The sequence below is a fragment of the Mytilus trossulus genome, chromosome 1 (assembly GCF_036588685.1).
Source record: "Mytilus trossulus isolate FHL-02 chromosome 1, PNRI_Mtr1.1.1.hap1, whole genome shotgun sequence".
NCBI classification, from domain to species: domain Eukaryota; kingdom Metazoa; phylum Mollusca; class Bivalvia; order Mytilida; family Mytilidae; genus Mytilus; species Mytilus trossulus.
Window position 1 is genome coordinate 35,583,676 of NC_086373.1, and position 10,709 is coordinate 35,594,384.

The 10,709-nt window shown below is 31.7% G+C and overlaps 1 protein-coding gene across 1 annotated transcript; it reads right to left on the reverse strand.

Moving 5' to 3' along the window:
• Positions 1 to 1,057: 1,057 nt before the first annotated feature.
• Positions 1,058 to 9,102, reverse strand: LOC134722861 (sterile alpha motif domain-containing protein 15-like). Its single transcript, XM_063586496.1, has 4 exons — positions 8,945 to 9,102; positions 8,287 to 8,385; positions 7,622 to 7,709; positions 1,058 to 2,285 (listed from the first exon to the last, which is right to left on the reverse strand). The coding sequence occupies exons 1-4, from the start codon at positions 9,062 to 9,064 to the stop codon at positions 2,149 to 2,151; spliced, it is 444 nt and encodes a 147-aa protein (XP_063442566.1). The 5' UTR covers positions 9,065 to 9,102; the 3' UTR covers positions 1,058 to 2,148.
• Positions 9,103 to 10,709: the final 1,607 nt, after the last annotated feature.

Consider the following 10,709-nt stretch of genomic DNA (forward strand, 5'->3'; position numbering starts at 1 on the left):
TTCCTAAAAATTACCAATTTAGGGGCAGCAACCCATCAATGGGTTGTCTGATTCATCTGAAAATTTCAGGGCAGATAGATCTTGACCTGATAAACAATTTTACCCTATGTCAGATTTGCTCTAAATGCTTTGGTTTTTAAGTGATAAGCCAAAAACTGCATTTTACCCCTATGGTCTATTTTTAGCCATGCAGCCATCTTGGTTGGTTGGCCGGGTAAAAAAAAAAATTCAAACTAGATACATCAATGATGATTGTGGCCAAGTTTGGTGTAATTTGGCCCAGTAGTTTCAGAGAAGAAGATTTTTGTAAAAGTTAACGACGGACGACGGACTCCAAGTGATGAGAAAAGCTCACTTTGCCCTTCGGGCCCGGTGAGCTAAAAAAGCATAGATGAGTAAAGAACCTGCCAATTTCCATCTGTCTTTCTATCGGTGTGACTTGTTAGAGCTCCTCCTCCTTAGCTGCTAGACAGATATTGATGACACATTAAACAGTTGTACAGTACTACAGGAAAATGTGCATAAAGGAATACAATCATGGATCTATATTTTAAAGGGGAGATAATTGTTCGCTACGTTCAATATAACTTTGTGGTGTCAATGCAACTCCTAAACAGCTAGAAGGATATTGGTGGAACGTAACTCCTAATTGAACAATCACAGCTATTGAACACTACATCAAGATGTGGTGGAACTATTCACAGTTATAGAAAACTTCCTCATGATGTGCTTAATTGAATTTAAACCAAATCCCACTTGTTAAAGGGGAGATAATCATATTTACTTACTCCAATATCAAAATATGTAAAAAAAAAAAATGGTTTCTCATATTGTTGTAGTGAAGCTAGATAGATACATGTACAAAAATGTATTATAATATTGAACATATCTTAGGGATGTGCATTAAAAATGTCATCTTTCACATGAAAGGGGAGATAATAAATATAACTAAAAGTAATATCATTTTTTATGAGTAGATCTAGTTTTGGTCTAAACAGTTTTTATCGATCTATACTTACTAAGTAAAAACTATTGAAGCAAACAAGTACAAAAAACGAAGAGTAAATATTTTTATTGAAAATAAAACAATGTATTCAAAATTCAAAGGTACAAACAATTATTCAAAGTAACAAAAATAAAAAGAGTGTGGTAAAGTTGGCAGCTAATATATCAGACTGTCTAATTCTGCTTATTTATGCAATTTGTATTGCTATATACATTGTAGAAGTCAATTGGAAAGTAGTTACCAATCAAAAGGCTTAAATTTCTAACCAATAAGGCATATAAAAGAAAATGAAAAAGATTTTAAATATTTAGATTTCCAAATACAAAAATCTTAAAATTGATATCAACTTTAACTTAAAAACTGTTCAATAAGAATCATTAGATACTTTATCAGAATAACATGTATGAAAAGAGAACCCAATAAGCAATATTTAGATTTCCAAATACAAAAATCTTAAAATTGATATCAACTTTAACTTAAAAACTGTTCAATAAGAATCATTAGATACTTTATCAGAATAACATGTATGAAAAGAGAACCCAATAAGCAAGGTTAACATGCATAAGAAACATGCATCAATCTGTTATTTATCCCTTCCCCAAAAGTAAATGAGTTGATGATATTTGGCACTTAGTGTTCAGCATCAGAAAAAAAATGTATATTTCAGTTCGTCATAAGCTTTTTAACAGACAAAATAATATAGGAATTAAAATATAAACACACATTGACCAATAGAAATAAAGAGAGAATATCACAAGGTCATCCATCTGGTATTCATTCACGACAATTGTAACATAATGTGATTCAGGACCAACCATCGCTTTATTCATATGCAAAGTAATAATTCAAAGTGTCTTACAAAGTTCGGTATAAATATTGATCACTGTATTAAGCATTCTTAATGAAATTTTCAAAAGAATTCACTAAAATAATGTAATTGCTCCATAAAATTCTAAACTGCTTATCTAATAAATGGGTAAGACCATTGGATATCAAGTCATTTGTTAACCCATACTCAGACATGTATTGGAAACTCCAACACTTATGTATATTTTCAGTGTAATTGCATTCTTTTATGTGCTTGACAGACATACATGTACACATGATGTATAAATATCAAATTATTTCACAGTCAATAAATTCTAATAGCTAGGGAGAATAAGGCAGTGATTAGCTAAAGGTGGTCTCCATTTGGCATTGTTATTGTTCAGGCAAAAATTCTTAAATGTCAGCGAGTCCTTATTTTTTCCATTGTTTCCTTTAACTTCAAGGTACATTCCTGAAAAATAGAAGTTTTATAATATTTTTAATATCTAAATCAGTGATTGGATGTAATTAAAATTATTTAATCTGAAACAATACTAATCACCTGTTGTCAGCTTTCTGATTTGTTTTTTTAATTTGCCTGTTGTTCAGTGGTTGTCAGTTGTCGATGTGATTCATTAATGTTTTTGTTTTTTTATTTAAATAGATAAGAATATTGGTTTTCTTGTTTGAATGGTTTATCACTAGTCATTGTTGGGGTTCTTAGTCTTTATAGCTTTCTGTTTTCTGTGAGCCAAGGCTCTGTGTTCATTTTACTTCAACTATAAAGTTCTTGCCAAATTCTAAGGAAAAATCCATTGCATACATTGTAAGTGTGTGTTAAACATATATATTAATGTAAAACTGCATGCATGCAGAAATGAATGAATGAATGAATGAATTTTATTTGCAAAAGCATATAGAACATGCTATGGCAATACATAATATATACATAATGTGACAAAAGACTGGTAACAGAGAACAATACAATAATAACATACATAATGTAGCTAACCAATAATATCAGATCTAGCTTTCCATGCACTCTTTAAATAGTTACAGAGCTTAATTGTTAGAGATCTAGAATTAGCTTTCAACAAACAAGATAGTTTAAAAATAGTAGGCCATGAACAATAATAGCGTGGCAAAAACAATATTCTAATTGCCCTATATGCTGGACATACCAATACAAAATGAAATTCGTTCTCAACACATTGCATATTACAACATACACAAAGACGCATTTCTCTTGGTATATCAGAGAAGCGACCAACTTCAACATTAAGTTTCAATGTACCACTTCGTAGTTTAGTAAGAATGTTACTATTGTTAATGTAGCCAAAATAATTTTCAAGACAAAAATCAAACTTTATACTACAATACACACTTAATTTCTCACAGTCACATATATCTGCTGACCATTTTTGTAGATATTGGTCTTTAATGCGTGTCTTTATAACATCAAACGATATATCAATATTATTCTGATCAATCCAAATATGGTTCATTCCAAGACTAAATAAAAAATCACGCACATTAGATGCCCAATTAATTTTACCATGATTTGCATCGTCATATAAAATTTTATATACATCATATACAAAAGCTGGTTTATATGTAACAATACGTAACCAATATTTTAAGATTAATTGTTTTCTCAAAACATACATAGGTAGATGACCAAGTTCGCCACAAAGAAAACTAATAGGAGCACGTTTACCTAATTTTAAAACAAACCTACAAAAACGGTTATGAATAATCTCTATGTCGTTGGCACGGTGAAAACCCCATATTTCGGAAGAATAGTTCAGTACCGATCCAACCATACTGTCATAAAGAAGACATTGTTGCTTTATAGAAATGTAAATATTATCTAAACATTTTAAGAGTGATGAGAGAGCTCTTGATCCTTGTTGGGATAGTCGCTTTTGCGTGTGTAAGAATTTCCCGTTATAGTGCATCAACATTCCAAGGTAAACGTATGAATTTACGATTTGAAGTTCTTGATCATTATATATGAAATGATTGTTCACAGGTTGCCATCCATTTCTAAACACAACTATCTTAGTTTTATCAGTGTTAACTTCTATGTTCCATTTTCTACAGTATTTGGATAGGTTGTCAAGTAGCTGTTGAAGAAGTTTGGCAGATTTGGCAAATAAGACAGTGTCGTCTGCAAAAAGTATCAAATAAATTAAAAGACCGTTCAGGTTCACTACATCTTCATTATCTGTAACAGTTATATCTTCAATAATATCATTAATAAAATAGAGGAATAATAAAGGAGATAAAGGTTCGCCTTGTTTCACTCCTAATAAATTGTCAAAGGCATCAGAAAGAAGTCCACCAGATCTTACTCGGAGACGCACAGACGTATAAATCGATTTAATTATGGCCACAAATTTACTGCTGACTCCATTGCGAAGTAATTTATAAATCAAAATTCTCCTGCTTAATTTATCGAACGCTTTTCGAAAGTCAACGAAAGCGCAGTATAGTTTCGTTTTTTGTTGAAGAATATGTACAATTATACCATGTAAAACAAAAATAGCATCAATAGTTGAATGTCCAGGACGAAAGCCAAATTGATTGTCGATTAGTTTATCTTCGTCTTCGGACCATTCTAGTAATCGAGTAGTTAGAATAGACGTGAACAGTTTTGATAAGACGCTCACTAAAACAATGGGTCGATAGTTATTTGGATCGGTCAAATCTCCACTCTTAGGAACAGCAATAACAATACCATCTGCCCAAGTATCAGGAAAAGTTCCACTTTCAAAAGTATAGTTGAAAAGTTTATTTAGAATAGGAGCAAAAAATATTGGACTTGCAGCAAACATTTCACTAATAATTTGGTCATCTCCCGCGCTTTTGTTCAATTTTAGTTTTTTAATCGACTTCACAATTTCATCTTCAGTAATTTCAGTGTCTAGGATATCTATGCCTATATTTTCAAAATGTTCATTATTTATTAAGTTCAATACTTCATCACAAAGATCGGGTGGATTTTCGCCGAGAATTCTTTCGAAATGTTTTAACATAACATCATTTTCAACTGTGCATCGTGTTCTTTTCGTAGGCTTAATAGTGGACCAAAATTTTCGTGGATCAGTTTTTGCAATATCACAAAGTTCAATACCCATTCGCCGTTTATAGTTAACTTGGGCTTGCCGCTTTATCCTATTAAATCGATTTCTAGCATCTATATACGATTGTCTATTTACATCAGTTGGATGTCGAAAAAAGAAGTTACGGACTTGGTGAAAAATATGACGCTCTGATTTACACTTTTCGTCAAACCAATCATTGTTTTTTCTATCTGTATTATTATTTTCCTCTTTAATTAGGACTGATCGGCCAAAAATTTTAAAAGCACTGTCATATAATACACGAGTGATTTCCCCTACAGCTGTATTCAAATCGTTTTTAGAAGAGATGTTGTCTACCAATGAGAACAACGCACTACGCTCTGTTTGTAAGACTTCCATGTATTCACTATTTTTATTTGAATCCCATTTGATATACTTGTGTAACTTTTGATATTTGTTCTGTGGACGATTGTTTGAGAAATTAAGTTGAAACAATAATGGCGAATGATCAGAGAATTCATTAAATGGCAGCACGTTAAAGTAACTAATAAGTTTATAGTCGATCGGCGACACCAGTAAGTAATCGTTCACGCTTCGCCCTCTACTTGTACAAAAAGTAAACTTTCCATCTGAATCGTCACCAAGTCTACCATTGGCGACAGTAAGTCCAGTAGTATAGCAAAGTTGAATAAGCTTACGACCAAAAGAGTTCACACATGTGTCCAATGAACGTCTACTTTGAATGTTATAGGGGTTTTCTACGTGCTCAACGCTCTCGACATATTTATCTAAGTTATCATCACACAAAACATCATTAAGTTCACCTATTCGACTATTTAGATCCCCACATACAAATACTGATCCCCTCTCTTTATATTCAAGAACAATGTTTTCAATAATTTCATGAAAATCGTTGTCACAGATCTGATAATACTTTGATTTTTCATGTGGAATGTAGGAAAAACATATATATATATCATTAGCAATGTTAAAAAATTGTTTATTCAATTTGATAAGGACAATACCACAGTGTAATTTTCTTTCAATCGAGATACCATTACATAAAAAATGTTTACAATAAATAGCAATTCCTCCTTCATTTCTTGTACCAATATTAATGCTACGATTAATGCAAGATATATTTACAAAACCATCTATTTCTACTATGTTATTATCATTTAACCAGGTTTCACAAATAAAAAGAACATCATAGCTATTTACTAAATTCAAAAAATCGTTGTCATTATAGATCGAGTTGAGTCCATGAACATTCCAGCACAAACATTTCAAGTTTTCAAATTGTTCTCTGAACGAATCCTATGGAACGTATTCTTTCCCTCCAACGTAAATTTTATCCCTCACAAAATAGGCTTTGATATTTTCATCGCGTAATCGCTTCAGTGTCGGTAGTTTAGCCTTCCTGCGTTTTTGGATCTCTACTGGCAACTGCTCCGAAATTCCGTAATTCGAATCTTTCAAATTTTTAGCACTTTTTTTCACTAGATCTCGACTTTCAAATGAAGCAAATTTTACAAGAATAGGTCTAGTCTGTTCACCCTTTTTGCCCAAACGGTATGCATCTGTAATATGTAATCTAACAGTATTTTCGATTTTAAGTTTTTCATGGCAAAACGCGTTGATTGTTTTAGGACAGTCTTCATCTGTAGTTTCAAGAATGTTATAGAAAATAAGATTGTTACACATTGATTTCAATTGGACTTCAATCAACTCGTTTTGTAGTCTATCGTTATCCTTTTTCATATCATTAATAGATGACATAATATTTTGATCAACTTTGGGTGCATTAGATTTATTACTTTTTAACTGTTTTGATATTTTATCTAACTCTGTTTTTAATTCGGAAAAATTCTTGTTTTGTGTATCGTGGGCATTGCTCATCAACTGGGTACTCATCTCTACTTGGTCCAAGCGATCGTCTAACGATTTTACACCTTGCTCTAATCTTACAACTTTTGCGTTTAATGAAGAAACAAAAGAGTCAATGTGTTCAAGTTTATTAAGTTTTGTATCCATTTGATCCATTCTCTGAAAAAGTTCATCGATCCAAACTGGTCGTTGTTGTAAAGTTGTATGTTGGGTAAAGGGTGATACATTCTGCATGGGTGGTGGGTACATTCCGGGATTCGGGCTTGAGCATAACTGCTGGTTTTGTATCGGGAACATAGGATTTAGACCTGGAATTTGTGTGTAAAAAAGGCTTGCATCATGTGAAAAATTTGGCTGGCTCATATTTACATTTGCGTTTACTCCACCGTAACGTGACTGTTCACTGATAGGTGTTTTGAAATGTTTGTTTACACTTGTATTGTCACCTGTATTTTCACCTTTTTCACCTTTGTTGTTACTTTGAGATTCGGTTTTATTCTTCTGTTTACTTTTCTTTCTTGATTGTTTCTTAGTTTCTTGGTTTCCAGACTCATTTTGTATACTTCTATTACTCGTATTAGTTCGCTTAACACCTTTTGGTGGCATAATTTCAAATTGTTTTTCACATTTTTGTTCTCCGAGAAAAACTCAACTACCCGCCATATGTCACATGATAGTTGCTGCAACTATATTAAATTAATGATGGTATATCATCAGCAAACATATTTTTTTCTGAAATAGACCATGTTACCCAATTTCAAGGCTGAAGGACTTTAGGGTTGGTGTCCACACATGTAATAATAAACAAACCCATACTTGGTTGAGGTTGCCTTACCTAAATCACTTCTTGGAGGTAGAGATATACTACGTGTCCAGTCTGGTTCTTCAATTTCTAATAAATCTCTTATACTTTTGGCAATCATCTGAAATTGATATAAATTTATTAAGACTATTACTATTAATGCAAGGTAAATTCTTCAAGAAAATATATTTCACATAATGATAATGATACACAGGTACCAAGTTGCATTTATATTTAATTATATACTTATTACTAAGGTTCTAATCATTAGCTAATCTTTTAGTGTAAAACTGAAATTATACTTTTATATAAAAAGGTTGAGGTTTGTGCAACTATTTTGATATAAAAGCAATCTTGCACTTTATCAAATTATACAATAAAAAAAATCTTAGCATGCAGTTTGTGTTTTCAAGGTATGGACAGTGCATTACATGTTAATTTTACATAAGGCTCATTTTGTTTATTGTTACTTATAAGATTCCAACTTGTACTAGGTTGAATAGTGTATTTCACCTCAATTATAAATTAACTAATACTATTTTTTTCCCCATGTTAAAAATTATAAAATCAAAGTACCAGTACAAAATACATGTAACATGTACAGACTTTCATTGAAACATACATACAAAATGTATTGAAATCAATTAATGATCAATTATAAATTTTCACTGCATTCCATATATTTATAGTCTGTTTACCTTTATATGTTCAAAATCAGTAATGCCTATATTAGGAAAGGCTGATGCTTCAATAAGTATTAATTTCCGTCCATTTATCATATTCTGTTGAAAACATTCCTGCAAATAATAATTGATGCACAATAAGACATCATTTTTATACAATAAACAAACACCCCACATACAATAATGAAATAAAAGATAGCTAAAATTTATTAGCAGCTGCATCAAAGTCCATTAAATTATTTTCATTTTAAATTTATGCTCTGTCATGACATAATGTTTTGACATTTACTTTAGGTAACCCTTTTGTTCAGACAATGATTTGTATAGTTAGATACTATACAAATCCTTGGTTCAGATCAAATTCTACTTTAAAAGGCAATGACACTCAAGTGTTGTAAAAAAAAAACCAGTCATTATTCATCAACACAGCTCATAATTTCCTATTCTGCAGTGACTTTAGGGTATACATATCCACTTCGAATTAAGAAATATATGCACTTACATGTATTTTTAAATATTGCACTTGTCCAATTCTCTTGTGGAGTTTTGAATATGATACACACTTTTAATGACTTATTATAAAAAAAATAAGAGTGACTTTCTTTCAGGTTTTGTGTTCTTTTTCTCAGAAACTTCAAATAATCGACATTTATTGTCATATCAGTTTGCTTACTTTATAATTTGGGAAGCCCAGTTCTTCTATCCAGTCTGATACTTGCGCGACAGTCCAATATAAACACGCAGGTACTTTTTCATCTTTCAAATCCTCAACGGCACTTTGCATGGCAGCCATGATGTAAACGTCTCCATGGAATAAATCACGTGACACTTGGGTTATCGTTCTTAGAGCACTTGCAAAAGGATTTTTTTTAACTATTAAAGGCCTAATTACAAATTATATGTTGCTTGGAATACAGTTTACTTTATACATTCTGTTGCATGATTTTAAAAAAAGTATTAAAGATGTTTCTTAACAAAATTATTTTAGTCTAGATCTTATTCTAGATCGACTTGTCGGAATCTGAAAGACAAAAATAGTATAGACGATTGATTGAATATAACTTCGACCTGACCGAAATTGTGTCTATAGGTTCCAGCATAGACATCTATCTAACTGTTATTGTCATTATGCAGATAATGCAAGAAAAATAAAGGTGTAATTTTTATTTTGTAAAATTAATGTACGATTGCGACTGTCACTAGGGTCTAGCAGGAACATATACTGTTCCCAGGGTCTAGTAATCATGGACTTCTGGATACTATATATATGATATAAGCTTATATTTTAGATATATTATATAATATAATGATATAAGCTTATATATTCGTTTATATATTTTTACTCAGCTTAAAAAATCTAAAATTTAGAGACAGTAATATCATTAATAGATGATAATAGTATTAATCCCAGATCTATGAAATTCATTGGGATTAAACAAAAAAAATCTATGGAGATTACTGTAAGCAAGTATTGTATTATATGTCTATTTGTATAGAAATTACTATACGTCAAAAATGTGTAATTTAAAATACAAACTATTAGAAGCATTCCGGTAAAACATTAAAAAAAATAGATAACCAGACTTCAGCAGGAAGATATGGGAACCCACTGCATCACTAAACGACAATGCAAAAGTCTGACATAAAACATAAGTCGTAAAGCTTTATTTAATGTCAGTATATGCAATACAAGGACACACATAATTTCTGAATAGCTTTTTAAACCGACAAAGCAACATTAAAACAAACATACATATCAAGCCATGCACACATAAATTAAACATATACAGTAAAGCAAGAGTTCATATCAGTATGTAAACATGCAGGACAAAAGATTTTTACGCATCTTACAAGTTAAACACACCTTGCAACATGCACTTATGAGATAAAAACGCAAAAGTAACAAGTGAAACTGTGAGCTACTGCTCACTGATGATACCCCCGCTGCAAGTGGATAATATTAATAGTGTAAAAATATGCAAGTGTTCAGTAAACAGGAAGTTGTCGAGTGATGAATCTGAAAACGCATCACACAGTATAGCTGACTTATATAAATCCTGAAACCAAAGTTCAGAAATCCTTGTATTGTAGTTCCTGAGAAAAATGTGACGAACATTTTCAACTTGGCTATCATGTGTAAAATCATACAAGTGTTCGGTAAGAAGTCGATGAATGACGAATCTGAAAACGCATCACACGGTATGGCTGACATAATATAAATGTTGATACCAAATTACAGAAAGGGTGGATGTGTAGTTCCTGAGAAAAATGTGACGAAAGTTTCATGGGACGGACTGACTGACTGACTGACGGACGGACGGACTGACGGCCAGACAGAGGTAAAACAGTATACACCCCTTTTTTAAAGCGGGGGTATAAAAATAAAATGGTTTGCACATGTAAAGCACATATATGTATATATATATAAAAAGAGAGAG